This window comes from Canis aureus, chromosome 13, assembly GCF_053574225.1.
Source record: "Canis aureus isolate CA01 chromosome 13, VMU_Caureus_v.1.0, whole genome shotgun sequence".
NCBI lineage: Eukaryota > Metazoa > Chordata > Mammalia > Carnivora > Canidae > Canis > Canis aureus.
The window spans coordinates 42,179,155-42,206,691 of record NC_135623.1 but is presented as its reverse complement, the minus strand read 5'-3'; the positions used below and the strand labels follow the sequence as shown (position 1 = coordinate 42,206,691).

General features: G+C 36.8%; 1 protein-coding gene and 2 long non-coding RNA genes across 7 annotated transcripts in view; 1 reads left to right on the top strand and 2 right to left on the bottom strand.

Moving 5' to 3' along the window:
* Positions 1-27,537, bottom strand: part of LOC144282353 (uncharacterized) — a 179,181-nt gene that overhangs the window by 56,763 nt on the left and 94,881 nt on the right. The gene's annotated exons all lie outside the window — the stretch shown is intronic.
* Positions 1-27,537, top strand: part of NTN4 (netrin 4) — a 124,431-nt gene that overhangs the window by 61,151 nt on the left and 35,743 nt on the right. For all 3 annotated transcript variants that reach the window (XM_077845889.1, XM_077845890.1, XM_077845888.1), the window contains exons 4-5: positions 16,174-16,300; positions 18,762-18,950. In XM_077845889.1, coding sequence (XP_077702015.1) covers positions 16,174-16,300; positions 18,762-18,950 — 316 coding nt within the window. The remainder of the gene's footprint in view (positions 1-16,173; positions 16,301-18,761; positions 18,951-27,537) is intronic.
* The window catches only part of LOC144282355 (uncharacterized), a 51,040-nt gene continuing 44,721 nt past the window's right edge, over positions 21,219-27,537 (bottom strand). The window contains exon 3 of the long non-coding RNA XR_013350773.1: positions 21,219-21,520. This is a non-coding gene — a long non-coding RNA (uncharacterized LOC144282355). The remainder of the gene's footprint in view (positions 21,521-27,537) is intronic.

Below are 27,537 nucleotides of genomic sequence, written 5' to 3'. Positions count from 1 at the left end.
ATAAATGTTGGCAAGGATAGAAAAACTGGAACCCTAACACATTGCTGGTGAGAATGTAAAATGATACTGCTGCTGTGAAAAATAGTCTGGCAGTTCCCCAAAAAGTTTAACAGAGTTACCATAGGATCCAGCCATCCTACTTTTCTGTATATACCCAAGTGGATTGAAAGCATATATCTACATAAAACCTTAGACATGAGTATTCATGGCAGCATCATTCACAACAGCCAAAAAGTGGAGGTAACCCTAAAGTCCTTCAGCTGATGGATGGATACACAAAATGTGGTATATCTGTACAATGAATATTATCCTATCAACAGTGGCCAAATTATGGATAGAGCCCAAATATCCACTGACTGATAAATGAATAAAGATGATGTGGTACACACACACACACACACACACACACACACACAGGAATATTAGCCATAAAAAAAGAATGGAATTTTACCATTTGTAGTGATGTGGAGGGAGCTAGATCATATTATGCTAAGTAAAATAAGTCAGAGAAAGACAAATACCATATGATTCCACTCATATGTGGAATTTAAGAAATAAAACAGATGAACATGGTGGAGGGAGGAAGAGAGAGAGGCAAACCATAAAAAGAGACTCTTAACTATAGAGAACAAAGGTTGCTGGAGGGAAATGGGCTAAATGGGTGATGAGCATTAAGGAGGGCACTTGTGATGAGCACTGGGTGTTATATGTAAGCAATGAATCACTAAATTCTACTCCTGAAACTAGTATTACACTATATGCTAACTAACTATAATTTAAATAAATACTTGAAACATAAAAAAAGTAAACAAAAAATAAAAGACAAAGAAAGCTATGTATCTTTTTCAAAAAGGAATATTATCCAGCCATGAAAAAGAATAAAGTACTGTGCATGCTACCACATGAATGAACCTTGAAAAAATTATGCTAAGTGAAAGAAGCCAGACACAAAAGACTGCATGTTGTATTATGCCTTTTATAAGAAATGTCCAGAATAGGCAAATCCATAAAGAGAGTAGTGGTTGCCAGGAGTTGGGAAGAAATAGGGAGTGCCTGCTTAATGGGCATGAGGTTTCTTTTGGGGGATGATGAAAATGTTCTGGAATTAGGTGGTGTTAATGCTCTGGAATTAGGTGGTATTAATTATTGCACAACATTTTGATATACTAAAAACCAGGGAATTGCACACTTTAAATGTAGTTAAAACGATGACTTTTAGGTTAGATGAATATAATTGGAATAGGAAAAATCAATAACTCAAAAAACAAACGTAAGACCCATGGCTAGTTATAGAGGAATTTTGCAGAATGAATATATTTCTTTTAAAGTCCTGGTCATTAAGCTCACTGTTTTTAAAAGCGGTAGCTCTGAATAGGTGGGTATTGAAGAAAACTAATTCTTCCAAAAGCTGTGACTATTGTTTCTGGCCACATACAGATGATCACAGATTTCTTAGTGACTCTGTATTCTGATAGAGTTGCCAAACAAGCATAAGTTGTTTTTTTTTTTTTAATATGAGCATACTCAATAATGAAGACTACATTTTATAAGATTCACCTAGAAACAAGCAGTTTTCTGATATGAAAAAAAGCATCTGAATGAATTAATTAATTCAACAACAAAAGACTATGGAAGAAAACATGCCCTAGCAACTGGCTTCTTGTACTACAATCAGGGGCTCATTTATCTTAAACAAGTCAACTTTTGTAACACACTCTGTACTGTATAGAATACTGAGTGACAGTCAAACAGAGCTGTCCAGATAGAAGGAAAACAGTGGGAAATGTGAACTAGAATGAATTAAATTAAAAAAAAAAAAACTTTGTAAGAGAATGCAAAATAGTCTCTTGACAAAGAATTTTCCTTTAAAATAACCAGAAGCTATGTGAACACATTGAGCAAGTGAATGTCAGTAAGATGAAAAGTACTTATTAATCCCCCACAGCACTTCTAATAGAATCTACCTGGCCCCCAGCTCATTATAAAAACCATCTAAATCCGAAAAGACACTGAATAAAACCCCCGCAAATCCTTCCTTCACTCTCATGTCAGATGCTGCTTGACAGATAAGTTGCTTACAAAATGAGTTCTCCTAGTTTTTGCCTTCACTCAATGTCCCAGGTTCTTGTCTCATAGTTTTTGTGTTAATAGTTTTAAGAGTGCATTGGAAGTTATATGTTGTTAATTCCACTTTTGCTTTTTTTCTAAAATTATTAAAAATAAAATAGGTACTAAAGAATTGAAAGTGATATGATCTCTTTTCTCCTCAAAGAGATTTTATCATGAGAAGTTATTTTAGGTGCTGATGGGAAGGGAAAAAAATCCTCCTGATTACCTCATTGTTCTAAGATGGGGCCTCTAGTATTTTAGGACTCTCTTGGGAGTTCTGTTCCCTTTTCTGTCACTGATTTGCATTGTGACCTTGGAAAAGTTTCAGTGTATAAAGATAAGTGCAAAGTGAAGTTATGAAAATAAGACTTAGCTGAGATCAAATGAAGAACAGAGATGGAGCGGGTGGGATGGCTATGTAACAACTTGTCCTAGTAACTGGATGCAGTGACCAGATAGCAATTTGGCTTGAAGGAAATTTCAAATTACTTAGCTATATGCTGACATAGTTTCTCATACAGCTTTATAGAAAACTCAAAATTTTGCCTAAGGACAAGAACTACAGCAAGAATCTAATGTTATTTGTCAATCTTCTCTTGTTCTGTATCTTACAGCTGAAGAAATTGTGGCTATTATAGAGGAGAAGAGAAGCTAATTTAATGTTATAAGGCAAGAAAGCCTTAGATACATTGAAATAAACATCTTAAAATCATAGTATATTGTCATTGTACACATGCAAATCTGAAACCAAACTATGCATATAATCTAGCTCTATTCACTCTTAAGATATATCCAAATAAAAATGTTGGACAGACATCATTTTTAAAAAGATTTTACTTATTTGAGAGAGAGAGAGAGAGAGAGAGAGGAGGGGGCAGTCGAGGGAGAAGCAGGTTTCCTGCTGAGCAGGGAGCCTGACATGGGGCTCAATCCCAGGACCCCAGCATCATGACTTGAGCCAAAGGCAGATGCTCAGCGGAATGAGTCACCCAGATGTCCTGGACAGACATCATTTTTAAAAGCCCAGTAGCCAGAAATAATTCTTAAAATCCACTGGAAACAAAGAACAAATAAAAAATAGTTCTGTGCCATGAAATAATGGTGGGGAGAAAATTGCATAAGTTGTAACATCTGAATGTAATCTTCATAAGCCTCCAGGGCATCACAATATTTAGTTCAATGCTATTTGCATTTTTATGGCAGAAATATTTATTACAGTCCTCAGAGGAAAGATAAAGTACCTGATGATACTGAAAAGAGGAAGCCAGTAGAATCAATCTTGTGAGAATATAATACATCAAAACCCATTTAACTATATAAAGCAAGTTTAAATTCCACTCTTAGAAGTACATGCTCAAGAAGTCTTGATAGAAGAACAACTTTGAGATGGATGAACTTGTGCAGGATAAGAAATTGCAGTGTTAAAGGATTTATTTATTTATTTATTTATTAAATTTTATTTATTTATTCATGAGAGACAGAGAGAGGAGACAGAGACACAGGCAGAGGGAGAAGCAGGCTCCATGCAGGGAGCCCGACGTGGGACTCAATCCCGGGTGTCCAGGATCACGCTCTGGGCCAAAGGCAGGCCAATGTATCCAGGGATCCTCAGGATACATTTTTTTAAAGTGAAGTCATGACTCTTGTCCAGATATAAAATAAACAGGTCAAAAATTTTATTTGACTCATTAATTACTGAAGAACCAGTAAGCCATCATTCAAAGAACCACACACACATAGACAAAGAATACTGAATGTAGTTACAAATAGATGCAAAGCATCTTTCTCAAAAGATGGTACATGTAAGCCTCTTAAGCCCCTGGCAATAAATAAAAGTAGGCCCTATTCCTGGACTTAAAAAAGAAGAGATTTTCTTTGTTCTACAAAGTCATTACTCTGAAGGATGAGAGAATCCTACCTAAAGTTACTCAAGGACTCCAAATGTAAACTAAAGTGCTCACTTAAAAAAATACAATGTTGAGCCAATAGTACATTTTAAAACAATAGGGATATTTTAAGACCTTCTTTCAGTTGCCTTTTTATTTTTTTTATTTTTTTTTAATTTTTATTTATTTATGATAGTCACAGAGAGAGAGAGAGGCAGAGACATAGGCAGAGAGAGAAGCAGGCTCCATGCACCGGGAGCCCGATGTGGGATTCGATCCCGGGTCTCCAGGATCGCACCCTGGGCCAAAGGCAGGCGCTAAACCACTGCGCCACCCAGGGATCCCCGTCAGTTGCCTTTTTAAATGAGGTTACTTTATTAAGAATATTTTTAAGCTCAAAAGTAATTTGCAATTTATTTGAAAGGCCCAAATTATGCTTTTTCTCTGCCCAGAAGCAGTGTCTGCCTTCCTATTTTAGACAGGTAGGTTTGGGGAGTTTGTTTTTGCTTTCTTTTGTTTTGGTTTTGCCCAATCATCTAATTTTTTCAAAAGTGGTCATGATATATGTTGAAAGATAACCCACAGAGCTTGATTTTAGTTCTTAGTTTGAGCTGTAATACTATTTTTAAAAGATTGGTGGAACCACATCTTTAAGCAATCTAGGAATAAATGCCCATAATTTGGAGTACACAAATTTGGTAGCATTTGGAAATTTTGTGTGTTTGTGTATGTATGCTTCCGAATATTCTTTCAACTCCTGATTTTTTATAGTAAAGAGTATTCACAGTGACACAAACTGCCGTTTAGATATACAAATCACAGTGTGGGGGCATACAAAATTTTGTACATGAAAAAATGGAATAAACCCAGTAACTTGAATCTAAAAATGTATCTGAATCATTAGGTTATGTATAGCATTTTCACGTAACCATTCTCCATAACCTCAGTTACTACTATTACTATCATTAATAGCCTAAAATAATACTGACTATAAAGACTACCACTATCCCTACCCAATCATCTAATAAGGAGAGTAATTAACATAAAAGAGGTGCTATACACAAGAGCAAATCTTTGAGTTCATTTACATTTTTGTTATCATCTTCATTTGTAAATTTATTCACTGGAGTTTCTGATAAGTAAAATGTGCAGCAGCCCAGAAATGCCCCAAGGAGGCATCAGAATTTTCATTACCCAGGTTTTACATTGAACCAGTGAGATCCTCTCCATACCCTAAGCTTATTCGTGCTAGATGTGGGAAATGGGGGCCAATCTTCCAGTATTTTCCTACCTCCAAAACTGCTAGGCTTCTCCCAGAGGAATAGGACTAATAATCCACTCAAGACTAGAACCTCCATGAAATGGCTCACTTTGAGTACAAACTCAATCCTGAAGAGCTCTTCAAGGACAAATTGTTTTGGAACACATCTGTTTTATTGAGGTAGCACCCTCAAGGGACTTAGCCAAAGTGGATCCCTCAAAATTCCTACTCCCTAGGGTTTTAACATAGCATAGGTTAGGGTTTAAGATGATGACTGGAGTCAAGCTGCTAGAATTCAAATACTGTTGATCCACCACTTACTGGCTTTTGTGACCTTAGGCAAATTATCTAATCTATTTAGACTTTAGTTTCCTCCTTTGTGAAATGGCAGTGATCATTGTACTTACCTTATAGGGTTCTTGTGTGAATCCAAAGATTCACAATGAACCAGAGTCGTGCCCAGCACATAGTGCTACTCCATATTATCTACTACTGCTATTGTTATTATTTATCATCATCATAATCATCATTATTATTCTCATTTCCCTCCATGGCTGACACATTTTCCTTAAGCTTCCAGATCATCCAGAACACCTATACATGACTACTACAGGTAAGAACATATTTACCAACATGCCTTGTCCAGATGTGAACTAGTATGCACCTTATAGGAAGCACACTGGACAAACCTGAATATCTTTTAATCCTACTCTACCCCAAATCCTGCTTTGTGACAAACAATTAAAAGTATCCCATTCCCACTTCAAATGCATGATTGGTACCCTGCCTTCTTGGCAATTTTATAAAATGGAACTAAATCCTTAGTTGGTTATCAATGCTCCATTAAAATATATTTGCTGAATGAAAAAATTAACACACATATTTATTGAAAATCTATTATATGTCAGTTACTAGAAAGTCAAAGAAATTTAGCCCACTGTGTCTTCCCTGCAAAGTATTACCATCTAGTGGAGAGGGGCAGATAAGCACAGGATCACCATACAGTGTACTAAACGCAGTTTTCTTATGAAATTTGCATTGGTTCCATTCATGCTTTTTTCTAGCTCTATCAGTCAGAGAAAGGTTCTTGACAAGGTAACGAATGTAGGCATACTTTGTCTTAGGCTCCTTTCCTTTTCCCCTAAGACATTCCCTTTCCCTAATCAGGAAGCCACTTCCTCTCAGCAACTCTGAGTTCAGTTCTAAGATTGAGAACAGATGGTTATAATCCCAGCCGATATGTTTGTTGCTAATAATTAAGGATTTGCCCCTTTTGAGCATAAGTGCATTCTTGTAGGGAGCTCCTGGACCTGCAACCCCATATAAGAGCTAAAGGAATGAATCTCTATTGGAAGAATTTCAGGCAACTGGCTGAGAAGAGAGAAGTCTCAAAGTATTGGCTAATTTTCATTCTTTATTCATAATTGTTTCTGCTCTATACCAATCTTTATTTTATTGCCCCTACTTTCTTACAAGAGCTGTTTTCTCCAGTGTCCAAGTTCAAACCAATGAATAGATTGTAAAACCTTTCAATTGCTTGCATTCTTGCTATATATATTATTGGGCAGAGGTTTGGAATACTTAGCCTTCAACCTACTTTGCCCCATTCTGACAAGCCCGCTTTTCCACCAAACTCAATCATTATGCTTCATATTCACCATAGAACTCCCACATTAAAACATGCAAACCTTTATTGGAGAAAAAAGAATATTTTATTTGTTAATGAAAAGACATGTTTTACTCACAATGCTTTCTATTCAAAGGTTTGTGCTGAAGCATTGTTGTCTGTGTTTTTGTCCTGCATAAGAGGAGCAGGCTTTAACAGGCTAGCCTGTTATTAGAATTTATCTCTTTGCATGCATAAGAAGTTCATTCTTTTAGAAGTTAATCCTTCTCTCTAAATGGGACATACTATCTCTTTAGAAATTAGTCAGTTTTTTGCCTTCACATTTTGTCTTAAATTGCTGCGTAGCATTGTTCCACTTCTAAATCATTTGTCATAGCTAAATGGAGTTCTGTGAATTGCTGCAGCTGCCTCTAAGTGGGTATTTTCCTTTGGTTCATAGAATAGGCACTGTTTGCATTCTCTTTTCACAAACATTTTTTTAAAGGTTCCAACGACAGTATGAAAAGAAGACTCATTTGCTATTGGAATTCAAAGTTGAATGGTAAAGATGAAAATAGAATCATGTATATGTAAACAATAATGGCACGAGAGCACAAGGAAATCAAGTTATGAAATTCAAGAATTTCTGAATACTTAGCTGTAAAGTCTTTTTTTCCCCCACTAATTTTCATTATAATTTTTAGTAAGACATGAACAACAGCTGTTCCCTTCTTTCTTGGAAAGCAGTTAGTTGGTAAAGCAAATTTTATCAGGCATTCTAAAAGAATTCAGTTAATATGATTGCCTCCAAAGCACTAGCCAGATTGATTTTTTTGCTTTGGTAATTTCCATTATGGTAAGCATCACTAGATGATGAAGTATACCTTTATTTGGAAGGCAGGAGTTTAGAAGAATATTTAGTCTATAATTTCTTTGGTCACAAACAATGGGAAAAATGCAGCAGGGAAGGAAAACAGTAAGAGAAAAATAAAAAGAATAGAATTTATGTTTGTTTAGGTATAGTCAGTATCAACAAATGAAAGTCTGTCTTCAGAGACTATTAATATTTATTTACTTTCTCATTTGTGTCCCAAGAAGTACCTGCAGGAAAGAAGAAATACTTTCCTAGCTCTCCATTACTTGATTTTCAGACAATCTGGAAATGTTCTACATTGGTGAGAGGGCAGCAGTGGGACCCAGCCACACAAGTCTTCTTTGGTGGTTCAGAAAACATTATGGGTGGTTGCCTACAACCAATCAGTATTCCCTACACAGAGAAGCAGGCCTTAAAATTATAGAACCTTAAGACTGTTAGGACCCTAAATGTTGGCTAAGCCAATTTCCCATCTAATGTTTAAGTATTTTGCAACATCTTGATAAGTGATTGCCCAGCCCTTATGCCTGACACTGCCAATGATCCATGGCTAATTTCCTCAACTGCATGGGTGTAGACTAGAAGACCTTCTGCCCCAAAAGGAACAACAGTGAAGAAGCAGCTTTTCAAAGCAAGACCTCTCTATCTTCTAGTGATGGATTTGGGGGACCCTGGGTGTTGCAATCAGTTGAGCATCTGAGTCTTGGTTTCAGCTCAGGTCATGATTGCAGGGTTTTGAGATCGAGCCCTGCATTGGGATCTGAGCTCAGCAAAACGTCTAATAAAGTTTCTCTCTACCTCTCTCCCTCTGCCCCCTTTCGTGCTCTCTCTCTCTAAAGTGAATAAATAAATATTTTTAAAAATCTCATTTTTGCTTCCACCTTTGTAGCCTCACATATGAAGAAATTGTATTTTCTCTCCTTACTTATTTGGCTCTAATATATATTTGTCACGAAAGTACATAGCTAACTAATAAGCATGCTGTTCTAATGAGCATGCTGTTCCAATAACTGCTTAAATTACTGCTTCAAAGCTTACATGAGTCCTTCCCTATAAGTATGCTAAAAATGACTTGCAAATGGGTTAATACTAATAACAAATAAATAATATTAGATACAAACAGGAAAATTTTTGACAACAGAATAAAGTACTTAGTATAAGAAAACAGGTTATGAAATGCATAGAATAATCAAAATGCTAAGGTATACCTCTTAGATAATTAGGGGTTAGAAGCTCGTTAAAGTCAATTTCTCCTTTTCCAGTTAGACAACCAGACACCACTCTTCTTCAACTGAGCCTTAAGTACATAACCCCATTTTCCTGCCCTTTATCTATTTCATGTTTGTGTACCAAAAAGAGCTATGTTTAACTTGTTACTAAAGTTTCCTTTTTCTTTTTTTTTTTTTCCAATAAAGACCTAGATTTACTTGCACATTTTTCACGAGCATCAAATAGTGGGTGATCTTTCAAGCTTGAACTGTAACAGTTGTATCGCTGAGGAAGGACTTCTTGTTTCAGATGGTCTAGATAATGATTTACAGCTATTTTTGGTAATTCTCAAAATGACAGCTCCTTGAATTTTTCTGTGTGCAGAAAAATTTGCTGGGCTGGCATTTTTCAGACCCTGGGAGGTTCATCCCAATTCTCAGCATGTGGGAGCAAGGGAATGCTCTGAAATCTTTACTCCAGAGGGAACTGACCTGTCTCCATTATCTTGTGATACATGTGAATGTTTGATGAGGTTTCCCTAGATGTCTGTGGCCTCCTGAGGTCTGGAATTTGTGAGCCAGGGCTAACCCATGAACTGGGTGAAATTACTTATAGGCCATGGGCATTCCAAGACCAAACCTGATAAATTGACCAATAATGATGGTTTAGTTCCTCTAAAGGAAATGAACAATACTTCATACAATATATATATTAAAGAAATAGGGGTGCCACCTAAGTGGCTCAGTTAAGTGCCTGCCTGCAGCTCGGGTCATGATCCCAGTGTCCTGAGATGGAGCCCCACATCAGGCTCCCTGTTCAGTGGGGAGCCTGCTTCTCTCTCTCCCCCTGCTTATGCTCTCTCTCTCTCTCTCTCTCTCTCACACACACACACACTCTACTTTCTCTCAAATAAATAAAATCTTAAAAAAAAAGAAATAGTAAAAGAGGAAATGGAAGAAAGAACACAAGAGACAAGATAGGAATGAGTTAGAAAGGTTTTTTTTAGAAAGAGGAAAAAAGTGTATTTAATATACTTTTTAATCATTTCACTACTCAAGATCTTCAATGGATCTTCAGTACCTACAGAGTAAATTCCAGCATCCTAAGCTGATATTTAATATGTTCCATGATCTATATAGAACCTACCTCCCCAACACATGCCCTCTGTATTTATGGATGTTTCCCAGAATATTTCTTTGGGGATTTTATCTTCTTGTCTTTGTCCCTAAGGAAAATCCTATGTGTTCTTTAATACACAGCCTCAAGGACTAAGACGTTTCCTACAAATAGCATTTATTGACCTTGGTCTTTATCGTATTTACTTCAGAATTAGCACTTTCTAAAATGCCTCCCTCAGATAGTACTCCATGTAACAGCAGTGGTGAATTAAGGATGGTTTGTTTATTCTAGGAATTCTGACTCTAATTCCATCAAATAATTGTATATTAGGTGTTTTGTATGTAGGTTTTTTTTTTTTTACAAGTTATAGGATTTAGACAATTACAAAACTACTCTTCCCATATAATATTAAATTATGCTACCAACTTATGCCAGCCATATATCTTCACTTTACTAAACTCTTCAACTTTGGGAGATTTTTCTTACTCAGTTTTTCTAAAGACTCCGTTTTGCTTGAAATCAGCATCTGTTTTTCAAGACAGAGGTCCATTCAAACTTTTTTTAAAGTTTATCTTCTATTAAATTTTGCCCTGAAATTAGATTCACTTTTTAAAACTGTAAGTCTTATTTAAATTCAATTAATTAACATATAATGTAGTATTGGTTTCAGGGGTAGAGGTCAGTGATGCATCAGTCTTATAGGATACCCAGTACTCATTACATCACGTGCCCTCCTTAATGTTCATCACCCAGTTACCCCATCCCCCACCCCCTTCCCCTCCAGCGACCCTCAGTTTGTTTCCTATGATTGAGTCTTATGGTTTGTCTGCCTCTTTTTTTTTTTTTTTTAAGATTTTATATATTCATTCATTCATTCATTCATTCATGAGACATACAGAGAGAAAGGCAGAGACAGGCAGAGGGAGAAATAGGCTCTTCAAGGGGCCCGATGCAGGACTCCATCCGGGGACCCCAGGATCACGGTCTGGGCCAAAAGCAGGCGCTAAAGCGCCGAGCCACCTAGGGATTCCCCCTTCCTCTTTTTTTTTTTTTTTTTTTTTTCAGATGCTTGGTGAATAAGTTTATTACTATCTTTATCTGAAAAATCTTCATAGAAAATTGTGATTTGGTTTATTAGCTCTCAGCAGCCTGCTTCTAAGCTCTAAGGAAGCTTGGCTTCTTCTGAGCTACCCAATCTTTCTTTTGGGCAAAAGACAAAATTTGTGAGATAGACAAAATTGAAATTAAAATCTAGCTTTATTTAAGTCTTCTTCATGGAATCATCAGCACGTATCACCTGACAAATATGTATATTCTTTACTAGTTATCATAGAAAGAATATTTCTGTAGCTCCATAGTAAATATGTGTTCAATTTATACGACCTCTTCTGTATTATTCCTCACATACTAGTCATTAAAAGACTAAATAAAAAATAATACATATTTTTTCAAAGCTTTCTCAAAGTTTAAAAAAGTCACACTATTTTCTTCAACCAGTGCAATTTGAATGAGCTTGTTAATCTTAAAAAAATAAGTGAGAAGTTTTCTTGATTTATTTAGAGCAAAATGCTTTTCCTAGTCTTTTTTAATTGAATTAATAGGCAATTAATTGTATCAAATGGAAACTGGTTTCAAACACATAGACTGCCAAAAATATTAGCAAAAGAGATCAGAAGAGCAATTAGTGGAAATATTTTAATAAAACAAGTGCTTTTAAATTTCTTTAACAAAATTCATATGATTAATAAATGTAATCTTATCATTATTACCATTATTTTGTTTTTCTTTGTCTTTTAACAAATTTACTGAGATAATTCATGTACCAAAAATTTGACTCATTGAAAGTGTACAATAAAATAGTTTTTAGTGTTTAAAAAAAAAAAAGAAATCAGCATCTAGCACAAGTAAACAGTCATCCAGCTTTTACTGAGAGCTTTTAGAGAATCTTCCAACACCAAAGTTATTTGATAAAGAGTTTTTACTTTTCACCATGATAAGGAATGTTGGATTTAAAAGATTTAATAAATGCAGTAGGACTGGGGGCACCTGGATGGCTCAGTGGTTGAGCACCTGCCTTTGGCTCAGGTCTTGGTCCTGGGGTCCTGGGATCAACTCTGTCGTCCCCTGACAACCCCCCACCCCCACCTCCCCACCCCCCCACTCCCGCACAGGGAGCTTGCTTCTTGCTTTGCCTCTGTCTCTGCCTCTGTCTCTTTGTTTCTCCTCAGTAAATAAATAAAATCATTTTTAAAATGCAGTGGACTGGAACATTTCTACCAGAATATACAAAAAATCAGATTTCCAAGAGCTGGGATAGAACGACCACAGTCTCATAAAGCAGTAAAAATTGAATTCCTGCAGATCTCCAAATTTAAGTGCAAATTTGTCTTTAGAACTCACCTGCATGTGTGAATGGAGATGTATCTTACAACTCCCTGGGACTTTACATATAAACAGCTCTTAGAAGAGATAGTCACAAAGAGAAGCCCAAGAAAACAGGTAACTGAAGCTCAACTCACACTTGGGTGTTAGAATACCGAAATCAATAAGTTGAATCTATAATACTAGTTCCGTTTCTTTTTTTTTTTAAGATTTTATTTATTTATTCATGAGAGACAGAGAGAGAGAGAGAGAGAGAGGCAGAGACACAGAGGGAGAAGCAGGCTCCATGCAGGGAGCCTGACGTGGGACTCGATCCCGGGTCTCCGGGATCACACCCTGGGCTGAAGGCAGTGCTAAACCACTGGGCCACCAGGGCTGCCCACTAGTTCCATTTCTTTCTCTCTTTTTTTTTTTTAATAATAAATTTATTTTTATTGGTGTTCAATTTGCCAACATACAGAATAACACCCAGTGCTCATCCCGTCAAGTGCCCCCCTCAGTGCCCGTCACCCATTCACCCCCACCCCCCCTCCTCCCCTTCCACCACCCCTAGTTCATTTCCCAGAGTTAGGAGTCTTTATGTTCTGTCTCCTTTTCTGATATTTCCTACCCATTTCTTCTCCCTTCCCTTCTATTCCCTTTTGCTATTATTTATATTCCCCAAATGAATGAGAACATATAATGTTTGTCCTTCTCCGACTGACTCATTTCACTCAGCATAATACCCTCCAGTTCCATCCACACGTACATGAGAAAATGCTCTGCATCACTTGCCATCAGGGAAATACAAATCAAAACCACAATGAGATACCACCTCACACCAGTGAGAATGGGGAACATTAACAAGGCAGGAAACCACAAATGTTGGAGAGGATGCGGAGAAAAGGGAACCCTCTTACACTGTTGGTGAGAATGTGAAATGGTGCAGCCACTCTGGAAAACTGTGTGGAGGTTCCTCAAAGACTAGTTCCGTTTCTATGATGAAAATTAACAAAAATTCTTGCAACATCATTCATTGTACTCTAAGGAGCCAATTCTATCCTCTTGAAAAAAAAAGTTATATATATGTAATTAATTATAATTATAAATTAATTTTCATTAAGTACAAAACCTTACATTACAATACACAGAAATGAAATTGAGCAAGATGGCCACCAAAATAATTATTTATGATATTTTCCAGATTATAACACTTAGGCCTCATGTGGATCATTCCTGCACTTGAACATTTTCTGAGCATAAGGTCCATAGCAGTCCTGTCACAGACATGGGTAATGCATAATCCAGAGAGCCTCTACCAGTGGAACCAAAGACATATATACTAAGAGAATTAAAAGAGAAAGGGGCTCCTGGGTAACTTACTCTGGTGTTAAATTAGGTCACACAGTAGTACATCAATGTACTGGTGTAGTTATTTCCAGATTTGTTAAACTCCAAGGATTCGTTTTGATTCTGGCCACTCCAAGGACATGTCATTTCTAATAGTTCCTTTATCATTGCAGTCAAAATATTCTAGCTGTATTGGAATAAACTTTGTTCACAGATTCTCCCCAGCCTCCTAGCACCAACCTTGGTTCATTCTGCTTCCTCTTCCTGGGAAGTCTCTTCCCTTCTGCCCTTCAGAAATTCTGCCCATCTTTAAGGACTAGCTTAAAACCTAGCCCCCTTCCTAAAGCCCTCCACAACTGCCAATCTCTGGTGATTCCTGCATCTTTTAAATTCCAACATCTTGGGGTGCCTGGGTGGTTTAGTTGAGCATCTGCTTTCTGGTTGGATTGTAATCTCAGAGTCCTGAGATCGGGCCCTGTGTTGGGCTCGCTGCTCTGTGGGGAGACTGCTTCTCCCTCTCCCTCTGTGCTTGTGCTCACTCTCTCTCTCAAATAAATAAATAAACATTTTTTAAAAATAAAATAATTTCCAACTCCTTTGGTTTTCTCAGGTATTTATTGTCCTGTTTATCTGTAAATTTTTTCTATGTATATCTTTTTTATCAAGCTATATTACACTATTCTTAAACACAGAAATGATGTTTTGTAGTGCTTTGTGTACCGAACATCGCCTATCCCAGTAGATACACATTAAATATTTGTTGACTAGTTGATATTATCTATTACTTTCATGCTAATTTACCTGTTATACTGTTTCTCAAGAAAAAAAAAAAAACCTCATAGATCCCAAATTTGGAAACCCCATTCTGAGCTACTTTACATAATTTTCATTTGTACAGTCATGACATCATGTGACAATAAGTGCATGTTAGTACTGGAATTCATGGCAATACTTAGTTATTAGGAAGTATTCAAGATCCAGGATATTTATTTTTAGAAACTGTTGGTGAGATTATACAAAAAATAAAACTCATAAAACTCTCAGATCCTAGACAATTCTACTGAAGTATTCATTCCTATGAGGAACAGTATTTTAATAAACTCAACTACTCTGAATTGTGGGATTGGAAGAAAATCATTATGATCATTATGACAAAATATATTCAAAGTCTTAAAAATATATATGTTTTGATTGTTCAGTTTTACTTCTAGAAAACACTTTTAGTTTTACTTCTAAGTAAATAAAGATGTACACAAATAGCTACAAGGATATTTGTTATAGAACTAAAATATAAGGGATGCCTGGGTGGGTGAGTGGTTGAGCTTTTGGCTCATGTCGTGATCCCGGGGTTCCAGGATCGAGTCCCACATCGGGCTCTCTGCGAGGAGCCTGCTTCTCCCTCTGCCTATGTCTCTGCCTCTCTCTGTGTCTCTCATGAATAAATAAATAAATAAAATCTTAAAAAAAAGAAGAACTAAAATATAGTATGTAAAAATATATAAAAACCTAAATAACCAAAAATAGGTGATTGGTCAAATAAATTATATACTATACAAGGGAGCCATTAAAGTGTGCTGCACAAGAATATTTAATGAATTGAAAAGATGATCTTAATATACTGTTATATGAAAAAAGTCTTAAATATAAATGTATTTTAAAGTACTAGAAATATAAAATTTCAAATGCTTATGATATGAAATAATCATATTTACAGATTTCCAAGTTTTCTATAGTGAAGATGCAGTACTTTTGCATAAAGAATTTTTAAGAGGATTCCTGGGTGGCTCAGTGGTTTAGTGCCTGCCTTCAGCCCAGGGCGTGATCCTGGGGTCCTGGGATGGAGTTCCACATCGGTCTCCCTGCATGGAGCCTACTTCTCCCTCTGCCTGTGTCTCTGCCTCTGTGTGTGTGTGTGTGTGTGTGTGTGTGTCTCATGAATAAATAAATAAAATCTTTAAAAAAAAAAAGAATTTTAAAAAATTTAAGGTATTAAAATTTTAAGTAAATATTTAGCCAGTATCTCAGAATTGATCATTGGGGTCACACAATCTACAACCAAGAAAAATATATTATGTAACCTTTTTTTTTTAAAGTAGGCTCCACACCCAGCATGGAGCCCAACTCAGGGCTCGAACTCACAACCCTGAGATCGAGACCCAAAGTGAGATCAACAGTCAGACACTTAACGGACTGAGCCACCCAGGCGCCCCTTTTATTATGTAATATTTTGATTTAATCACAAGACAAACTAAAGAAAGGATCTCACATCTTGATGACTTCTTTAGGAAAGTGAATGAATGTCATATGGCTGAAGCCAACCAATGAGGTAAGACGGTGGAAGAATGTTCCTCCCTAGCATTGTTTATGCCTTGCAGCTCTTGCTTATTTTTGTTTGTAGGTCCATGGAAAGTGTATGTGTAAGCACAACACAGCAGGTACCCACTGCCAACACTGTGCACCATTATACAACGACCGCCCATGGGAGGCCGCTGATGGCAAAACGGGATCTCCTAAAGAGTGCAGAAGTGAGTACCATGCCCACAAGCCTAAAAGCCTTCTTTGTAAAGTAAACTTATCTGTGGACTCCTTGTTGTCTCTGGAAACATAGTATAAAGTGGTGGGTGATGGGCACAGTAACCTACACAAATATACCCCATGTCACTGCTCACTCTGACCTCAGCTATTGGAAACAATCACTGCTTGCAAAGTTGCCAATATGACAATTTTGCCAACAGTGTGTTACCCATTTGCTTGGGCAGTTTGCAGGACCTAAGCACCCTCCTTGAGAAACTGACACAAAACATGGCTAGACACAAGAGCAAGCGAGGATTATGGCATACAATGACCCTCGTGGCTGAGATATTGAATTGTAATCATGAAAATAGCTATCTCAAATTCAGTTTTCAGAACAACCCAAAAAAGCAAGCAGCTGGTGTTAATCCCACTTTGGAGATCGGGAAATTGAGGCTCAGTAAGATTAAATAAATTGCCAAAGATAGTAAACCATAGTCAGGACTTGATCTCAGCTCTTCAGACCCCAAACTAAATGTTTTTTCCATAGTACCATGATGCCTTTCTTTTCACTTATGATACTTGAAATGACAAATCAGTTTTGAAACCAAGCCAGTTGGTCAAGAATGAGACTGCATTACTAGGGCTAACTTCAGGTTTGAAGTTGGAGATTAGATAGATAAAATGGTAAAAAAATATGAGGATACAAACCATTTTTTCTTTGCAGTTCAAAATGTTCAGAGAAATACACATGCCCATAACAATGTTTATACTCGCAAACTTCAATTTTACAAAGATTTAAAGGCAAGTACTATAGGCAATATTGTGAGAATTCTCCTCCCATACATAATTTGGAATCCTAATTGATTTATTTTAGTTTCTAAGACATGTAAAGGATTTCCTCTAAGCATAAATTTTAAATTATCTTATATTATGCTTTTTAAAGATTATGAATCTTGTCAAAATATCATAACATGTCAAGGAAACAATGAAAAAACAATAGCACAAACACAATTGACCTCCAGGAAAAAGTCTGGATTCTTATTCTAAATCACTCATCAAGAGAATCTAAAGAATTTCTCCTAAATTCCTAGAGTGCCATTCTGGTCCTTTCCACAGACACCAACTGTGTATCTAAATGCATATAGAACACAGAGACTTGTCACTTGTTGCTACTGATAATCTTATAAATGCCTCTGAGAAATGGTTACAAAAGAAACAATGCAGGCCTCTTTAATAAAAACAAACAAACAACAACAAGGAAACACACCCAGGCTTCTAGAGGAGACTATCTTATACTCGCCAGTACATCAATAGCTGAGGAATAGTGCTTCATGAAAGTCATATCCATCTACCTCCCAAGTTACTAACCCCTGTCCACGAGAAGTTTCCTTCCAGGCTTAGTAGTGAACATGAATTTAGGCCTGTATTTGTAATATGAATTTTCATTTTCAAATAATGCCTGACCATGTCGAGTTTTTAAAACATGGTCAGGAGACCCATAGTGATGACACTGGTCCTTGGGGGGGGGTAGCAGGAATGGAAATGGTGAAGTGTTAACTGTGAAAGAGGGAAAAAATGGGTAGCCATTCTAATAGTCTTTCCAAAATAAATGTCAACCTCAGTTGCTAAGGAAATTATAGTATCTCTGCCTAAGAACAGATCTACACTTTGCTGACTTTCAGGCATATTCTAAAACGTAATTTTTTAAATTAAAAAATATAAAGGAACACTGGAAGGATATACAAGGAACTAAACAATAAAGTAGAAACTTGCTGAAAATGGGGTGACAGGGGATCCTGGGGTGGCTCAGCGATTTGGCGCCTGCCTTTGGCCCAGGGCGTGATCCTGGAGTCTCGGGATCGAGTCCCACATCAGGCTCCCGGCATGGAGCCTGCTTCTCTCTCCTCCTGTGCCTGTGCTTCTCTCTTTCTCTCTCTACATCTATCATGAATAAATAAATAAATCTTTAAAAAATTGAAAATATATTTAAGAAAAAAGAAAATGGGGTGACAGGGTACACAGGGATCAGGAGACTGGTGTTCTCATTGTTTGCCTTTTTATATTGCTGTTTTTTTTTTTAATTCTTTTTTTTTTTTTTTTTTTTTTTTATTTATGATAGTCACAGAGAGAGAAAGAGAGAGAGGCAGAGACACAGGCAGAGGGAGAAGCAGGCTCCATGCACCGGGAGCCCGATGTGGGATTCAATCCCGGGTCTCCAGGATCGCGCCCTGGGCCAAAGGCAGGCGCCAAACCGCTGCGCCACCCAGGGATCCCTATATTGCTGTTTTGATTCTTGTTGTGAAAATGTGCACTATTTACAAAACTAGAAATAAAATTAAAAACTAACACTGCATGTTAATTATACATGAATTTAAAAAATTAGTAGCCAGCTTACCCCATTTTTAACTGCTTCAATATTAGAGAACCTGTTGTTTTAAATTGTTTTCCTTGCATGTCTTTTTTTCATCTCAGCCTGCAAGTGCAATGGGCATGCTGATACCTGTCACTTTGACATTAATGTGTGGGAGGCATCAGGTAATCGTAGTGGTGGTGTCTGCAATGACTGTCAGCACAACACAGAAGGTCAGCATTGTCAGCGATGCAAGCCAGGCTTCTATCGGGACCTCCGGAGACCCTTCTCTGCTCCAGATGCTTGCAAAAGTAAGTAAACTAGTGGTTACTGGGCAAAAAAGCTTGATTTGTGCAAAAAAATGAATCTTTCCATCCTTCATATGTTGGTCCATGGGAGAGAGGTCATGAAATTCTCAGAACACTCAATACGCCAGTTCATTTCTTCATTGATAAGAGGCACAAATTTTTAACTTGTTAGATGCAAACAGTACAATATCCATCAAAGTAATCTCTTCTATAACTCTGCATGAAGTAAAACTGCTTCCTGTGACACCACATTTGGGAAAACAAGATGACAAAAGGGGGGGAGGGAAGGATGATGTAGAGGGAGACATTTTTTAAATTATCTTAAGGAGCAAATGGCTATCTTGGTTGGTAGAGCATGTGACTCTTGATCGTGAGTTCAAGACTCAAGTTTGGTGTAGAGATTACTTAAAAAAAAGTATGTGAAATAATCTTAAGACTAAATATATGAATAGGGTATAGGCAATAAGTAGACTCAAACTGATGAAATAAAGAATTATCTGCACTTGGGTCATTCTAGTTTTCATCTCTACAGTGAATTTGAACACCTGAAAAACTACAGGTTTTGGTGTCATTATGAATACACTTTGGCTGACACTGGCCTAATGGACCCCTGTATCATAAACTAATTTAGAACATAACAATAATTCCCTCTCCCCCACAAAATACTAAATTCTTATAGAATGGATTTTGCTTTTTTGTTAGCATAACTCCAAGAAGAGGTTTACATGAATTAAGAGTAGCATTTTAAAAGATCTGCTCAATTAACGAGACATTAGGTGAAACATGTGACTATGAAGGGGGCAGTCAGAGCTTCAGTAGATGCCCAGTGTGGATGAGTAGCTCATCTAACTACACAAGTAGTTACCCATGTCAACTCAGAAATTAATCAGACAACAAAAAACACTCAAACTGTTAATGGAGATTGATGTCTATGCACTTCCTTTCTCCACCAAGGACTTCATGTTCTAGCTCAAAAACAGTGACAGGAAGGGAGCAATACAATGGGAAATAATCATTTAAAATCTTGTTTTGTTTTTTAATTTAAAGGACAAAAATTCTCTTGCTCTTGAAAAATACATTTTAAAAATAATTTATTTATTTATTTATCTATTTATTTGAGAGGGAGAGAGAGCAGGTGCAAGCAGGGGGAAGAGGGAGAGAGAGAAGCAGGCTCCCCACTGAGCAGGGAGCCCAACACTGAGCTGGATCCCAGGACCCCGGGATCATGACCTGAGCTGAAGACAGACACTTAACAAACTGAGCCACCCAGGCGCTGCGAAATATGCATATTTTTAACATCAGAGAGGAGATATCTGTGTGAAATTTGAGTGGGCTTTCTTGTTACAAGCTTTCTGTCAAATTGTAGAAGTTAGAAGGTGTCACAATTCATTTTCAACATTGAGCCCCAAATTTCTATCTACATCTTAATATTTCTCTGAGAATTCTGTTTTGCTCCTGCTCCTTGTCTGTACTCAGACTTTCATTTTAACAGACTTTGAACAGGGATGCCTGGGTGGCTCAGTGGTTGAGCATCTGCTTTTGGCTCAGGTCCTGGAGTCCTGGGATCTAGTCCTGCATTAGGCTCCCCACGAGGAGCCTGCTTCTCCCTTTGCCTGTGTCTCTGCCTCTCTCTCTGTGTGTCTCTCGTGAATAAATAAATAAAATCTTTTAAAAAATAATAGATTTTGATCAAGCTTCTAGAATAGAAGCTTTCCCTGCTCCTTATGGCTGTGTAACCCCATGCTAGCTATTAAAGCTTTTTGGACTTTGATTTTTTTTCTCCCCATAGGGTGTAATAAGAACTATATAAAATAAAGTATGTGAACTGTTTAGCATATTGCCTGTTATAGTAAGCCCTCAAGAAATAAAAACTATAATACTATAACTATAATAATTATTATTGTCCTATATAATAGAAGGTGGGAAATAATATTACAGAGTCTCTACTCTTTATATCTTATGTCAAAGATAATTACTTCTTTAAAACCCCTAAGACCTTCGGGAATAAAATAAAGGCTCCTTAACCTCAAGTGCTGAATTAAGGGTGCTTATAAAATTGCTTGGACTCACAATATATTCAGTCCTATTACCATTTCTATAGGATATATTTAAATAGATAGAGGGGTACCTGGCTGGCTCAGTCAGTAAAGCATGTGACTCTTAATCTCAGGGTCATGAGTTCAAGCCTCACATTGGCCATGGAGCCTACTAAAATAATAATAATAAAATAAAATAATATTTTTAAAAAATATTTTATTTTCAAAACGACATTTTCATAAAATTTCTGTAAGTTATAGATATCTCTAGAGACAAGTTTCCTTCAATCTGGAGGAGCAAACATGAGGGGATCAACAATGTTTTGAATACGAGTCAAAAAATAGTCATCATTGTCCTTAGCTCATTCAGTTCCATGTATTTCTTTTTGTTCTGTTTAAATGCAGCTTTTTCACTAGTTCTGACAATTCATACTTTAGTTTTATGATCTCAGGGTGACCAGAGACCAGTATTTGTCAAAAGCCCTTGAAGCTTCTTGAAGCTGGACCATATTTTTGTAAGAGCATCAGAACAACAACCTGTAAATGACAGGGCATTAAAAAATGGACATGGTTAAACACTCAGTGAGAATTCATTGTAATGCAGTCGATAAGAAACTTTGATTATTTTTTGTAACACAGCATTTTAACAATTTGAATGTCCAGGGACACCTGAGTGGCTCAGCAGTTGAGTGCCTGCCTTCTGCTCAGGTAGTGATCCTGGATCCAGGATGGAGTCCCACATTTGGCTTCTGCGAAGAGCCTGCTTCTCCCTCTGCTTGTCTGTTAAAATAAGATTAAAAAAAAAAAAGAAAGAGGGTGCCTGATTGGCTCAATCGATGGAGCATTAGATTTTTGATCTCGGGGTTGTGAGTTCAAGTCCCACATTGGATTTAGATATTACTTAAAAATGAGATCTTAAAAAACAAGAAAGATATATACTTTAAAATATTAATATACTAGATAGATATGTAGATATGTGTTGCATATCCTCAGACCACTAGTAGAAATGTCTAAAAATGAAAATGTACTAACTACCAAGCAGATAAAATAGGAAAGAAAGTTAATTTATTATTAAGTAACTCAGATATGGTAACTATCTTGCAGGACAACAGGCAATATTTCAAAATACATTTTCAAAGATACTATTAAATGGCATTGACTTGAAATAGTATGCTGTACAATGTATCTAACATATATATTTGTTCATTCAGTCTTTCAATGAATTTATATTGAGTGCCTGTTTATGTGCCAGAGGTTTGGGATGCATCAGGGAACAGAATAAAGTTCTCTAACCATTAAAAACAGAAATTTAAAAGGTTTACTGGCAGACTTGGAGCCAAGATAAATACCTTTTTTAATTTTTGTTTTGTTTTCTTTTTGTTACTGTGCTATGTTCAAGCTATGGCTTATATTCTTACAAAATATAAAAAGGTTGCCAGCTCTAGATTTTTTAAATCCTAAAGAGCTCACCACTTCAGAATTTTAAACAAAGAGCATGAAAAAGGAGATTAGTTAGAAAGTGACTCCTTGTTAATGGTCACCACTTCTATGACTCGTGTAGAGACATGTACAAAAAAAGAATATTTGTAAGTTTTGGTCCCCAAACTACCAGTTCTATAAAAACATAAGCAAAATGTTAGAATGTAGCTAAAACTAACACATAAGAGAGACACAGTCTTTTCACAATGTCTATGTATGTGTGTCTGTAAACGTATATATGTACCTATATATGTATGTACGTAGGCATATGATATATATGTGTGTGCATGTATGTTAGGTCACACATGTATGATCGATATTGTGTTAGAAAGTGTGGGGGGCGGGGAGCTCATAGGAGGAACAATTAACAACAGTTGAGTGTTTTGAGTTTTGACATAAGACCTGAGACCTGAAGTTTAATAGGACACACGGGTAAGGGTATTCCTACGGGAGAAAACAATCAGTGCCAAAAAAGGAACAGAGGGAAGAAAGAACATAAAGTATTCTCAGAGCTGAAAACAATTCAGAATGACCATAGAGGCAAGAAAGAGGGAGGAAGGCAACAAAAGGTAAAGGAATGAGAGTAGCAAAAAAGATGGGTGGTTGGCTGGAAGTGTTCTCATCTTGGATATCTCAGTCAGTGAGTTGGAGCTAATGGAACTACCAACAAGTAGTTGATAATCAACCAATAAATATCATTTAGCATAATTTTCCTGGGCCCTACCAAATGAATATTTGTAGGTATTATCTAAGTATTAGAAGAATGAAAGCACCAAAGCCATTTCAGTGAAAACTCTCATTGAGACCACATTAATACATTGGAAAAAATCCTGAAATATGATAAGGTAATTATAACAAATTTTTCTGAATTAGTTCCTCAACACTTTAAGTTGTCATTAGATTCTAAAAGACTTGAAGATAGAAACTACTACTGCTGAGTCAAGTTGCTAATCACTCCCAAACAAATACCTTCATGGTATTTAATGAACCGAGTAAGGAAGTTATGAAAATAACTGATACCAATTTAGTCCTTTTAGCATAATTTATAGGAGGTAGACAGATTGTGGGGAAGATCTGTATTTCCTTCTTTCCTTCTCCAGACAGCCCCCTGATCCACTGATTAGACAGCTGAGGAAGGTATATCTCCTTTATTCTAAGACTATTCCAGCACATGTTTGGGACAAGACATTGGTGTCAACTTCCCTAGCATGGATTTCTTTACTGGTACCTTCTTTAAGAATATTCCTCATTCTGTTCTTCTCATCCCTTTTCTGAGCCAGAGGTAATCCCAACACTTATTAGCACATCCAACCCTTTTCTCTATCTTCATTTGCTCTGTAATATATTGTTTTATTGACAATATGTTTGCCAGAGTTTTCATTTTTTTATTTAGTAATATTCTCGGGATGCCTGGGTGGCTCGGCAGTTAAGCATCTGCCTTTGGCTCAGGGCATGATCCTGGAGTCCCCAGATCGAGTCCCACATCAGGCTCCTTGCATGGAGCCTGCTTCTCCCTCTGCCTGTGTCTCTGCCTCTTTGTGTCTCTCATGAATAAATAAATAAAAATTTTTAAGTAATATTCTCTTATCATTAACCATCTTCTTAATGGATGTGTCCATGTACCACCTTCAGAGTTATTAACTCTGATAATAAAGTTTATGAGAAATAAGTTAATGTACATGATATTTTTTAAGATTTATTTATTTATGAGAGAGAGAATGTGTGCAAGTGAGTGGCAGAAGGGGCAGAGGGAAAGGGAGAGGATATTAAGCAGGCTCCCTGCTAAGCACGGAGCCCAATATGGGACTTGATCCCAGGACACCTGAGGTCATGACCTAAGCCAAAATCAAGAGTAGGATGCTTAACTGACTTTTAGCCACCCAGGGGGCCCTGTACATAACATAAGTGCTACAATGTACCAAATTTCATGCTAGATGCTGATGGAAATATTGCTGTAACCAGAACTTTTCTCCCCATTAGCTCCCACTTTTCTTTTCTGAGAAAGGTAGTATCAGGAAAACAAGTCAATATTATGATATGATGGGATCCCTGGGTGGCGCAGTGGTTTGGCGCCTGCCTTTGGCCCAGGGCACGATCCTGGAGTCCTGGGATCGAATCCCACGTCAGGCTCCCGGTGCATGGAGCCTGCTTCTCCCTCTGCCTGTGTCTCTGCCTCTCTCTCTCTCTGTGACTATCATAAATAAATAAAAATTAAAAAAAATATTATGATATGATAAAAATTTAAACTATCTCAGTGTGTGTTTATATCAACATGTACAATGTTATTCAAAATAACAATTTTATTATATTTATTCTACTGTGCTTACCAAGGTGGAAATGTAACCTGCTACTCAGTGTGTGGTCCACAGACAGGTCCCATTGACACCATCTAGTTGTTGATTAGAAAATGCAGAACTTATCCCATCCCAGATCTACTGATTCAAATATGCACTTTAATAAAATTCCCAGGTGACTGTATCATACTAAAGTTTAAGATTGCTTCAGAATGCTTTTCTTTATTTTTTTAAAGATTTTATTTTTAAGTAATCTCCACCCCCAACATGAGGCTAAAACTCACAACCCTGAGAGCAAGAGTCACATGCTCTACCAACTGAGCCAGCCATACATCCCCAGAATGCTTTTCAACAAAGGTTAAATGCATCTTAGCACTTACTCTACAGTTAAGTTGGCTAGAATGTCCTACTGTTCTTTAAGCACCTAAATTAACCAAGATTTGCATTTCTGTTGGTGTGCATATGGACTTAGAATTTATAAAACTGAATTACATAGGGATTTACTAAGAAAAAAAATAGATATCTGGATAAATATGTTTCCATAGTACAGCATTACTAACTCCATGAGATGTCAATAGGAATTAGACGAGGAAAAATTTTTCTATGACCTTTGAATTTAAGAAATGGTGAATTAGGGGCACCTGGGTGGCTCAATTGGTTAAGTGTCTGCCTTCAGCTCAGGTCATGATCTTAGGGTCCTGGGATCAAGCTCTGCATCAGGCTCCCTGCTTCTCCCCCTGCTCATGCTCTCTCTCTCTCTCTCTCAAATAAACAAAATACTTTTTAAAAATGATTTTCATCATGATGAAATCAAAGATTTCTTCAGGATTTCTCAGCACATTTAATATGCTAATGTTCATTCTAACCCTCCTATAAAGCTTTGAGGTATGTCTCTCAAATTTAACCAGAGAATGCTTTTATTACAGAGTATCTTGTGGGACCTGTGTTCTACAGAACACACTGGAAAATACTGTTATTGTATAGTGACATAACTATATGAAGACTTCACTTGGAGAGACATATCCTAGAAGATTTCTTCTGTGTATTTGTTCCTCATTTCTAAGTTCTAGAGGCTACAACTGTATATCAAGGAAATAATAAACCTTATATTTCTATCAATGAAATAATCACAAACATAATACTAACCAAGGCTAGGCAGTCTAGTCTGTTGGCCTGCCAAGGATGACTTCCGAAAACATCTCTCCCTTACTTCCTACTTGATATCTTCTCAGGAATTTGGAACCATTGAAAACCTGAAGCACCAGGCCAGACAAAATTTACTAGGTAAATTATAACTCAGTTTAGCTCAGGAAACACTTATTGAGTGCCTCCTCTATGCTAGGCATTTTGGTCTATAAAGACCTGTAAAACACTAGGTCTATAAAGATGAAAAGGTCTTCCCTAAAAGATCTTTAATTCTAAATGGGGAAAAATATAAGTCACAGATTATTTCAATACACTGTGGTGATTGTGATGATATAATAAATAACAGCTGACATTTGTTGAGTGCCTACTATTCTCTGTGTACTGTTCAAAAGGCTGTATATGTATTAACTCATTTAATTTTCTCAAAAGCTCTTTGATGTTGGTACTATTATCATTCCCATTGTATGAGAAAAATGCAATAAAGGAGATACATCAAGTGTTCTTAGAGAAAGTGTAGGGTAGGGTGAAAGCAATAAGGGAAGACTTCCCTTGAAAAAATGCCTTTGATACTTCTTTGGCAGTTGTTTTTATTTTTTCCTCTAAAAGTGCATAGTGTTTGTCCTACTTTCTAATCAATGATTGCCTTTGTTGACTTTAATAAGTCAATCTAGAAAAGGAAATGAACTGATGTTCTTCTTCCTCACAGAATATGTTTAATAGAATGCTTACCTAGACACGTTATTCCATTCAATAAATATTGGTGACGTTAATCTTGGGACTCTGTTCACAGTTAGGTACCTAGCTTTCTGCCAAATAAGCCAAGGATTTATTGACACCATGGATGTTCCAGGCTACCTTTTTCTCTCCCACTCTCCTGACAAGCACTATGCTAAATGCTATTATCCCAATGCATATATTTTTAGTTGATGGTCATAAATTCATTAATCCTGAATAAAGAGCTCTCAACCAAATATACTAGTCAATAGATTTATTCCTGTGAATAATTAGATCAACTCAGTTCTCACTTCCTCCACCTTTCAGCTTTGAGCAGAACCAACTGTGAACCCCAACAATCAGCTACACATTTCCATAGCCAAGAAAGCACTTCTGAGGATTCCAGAGATGTTTGTGTTTTTTTTTAAGGCTAGTAGAGATCATTGAAACTAAATTTATTTCTACAACTCAGAAAAAAAACGTAAAAGACAGTGCATTTAAGGTCTGTAAACACAAGGCAAAGTGTGACTCTTTCCAGCTGAATCTAGGGCTGAGAGCAGAATGGAGGCTCAAGCTGGTTAATTGCTAAGGTACAGAAGTAAAATGGAAAATATAATTATCACTGTGTACTAAGATACTTTGAGGAATACTGTCTTTCTGTTTCAAAAGAGCAGTCTCTTTTAGAGTAACTCACTTGAAATCTTGAATGTCATTTATGTACCTGTTGTATCCTATCACCTAAGTAGATTTTCTTTTGGCAGACCTATTAAAAATGTGAGAATAACCCCACTGAACATGGTGTGCTAGCTTTCTAGGGAGGGGAAATGCCCTGATTTGTAGCACTGGCCAATTCCTGTGGTTTAAGTATTTCCCCCAGTTTCAAGCTATCAAATCATTTTTCAAATCAGGAACTTAGACTCA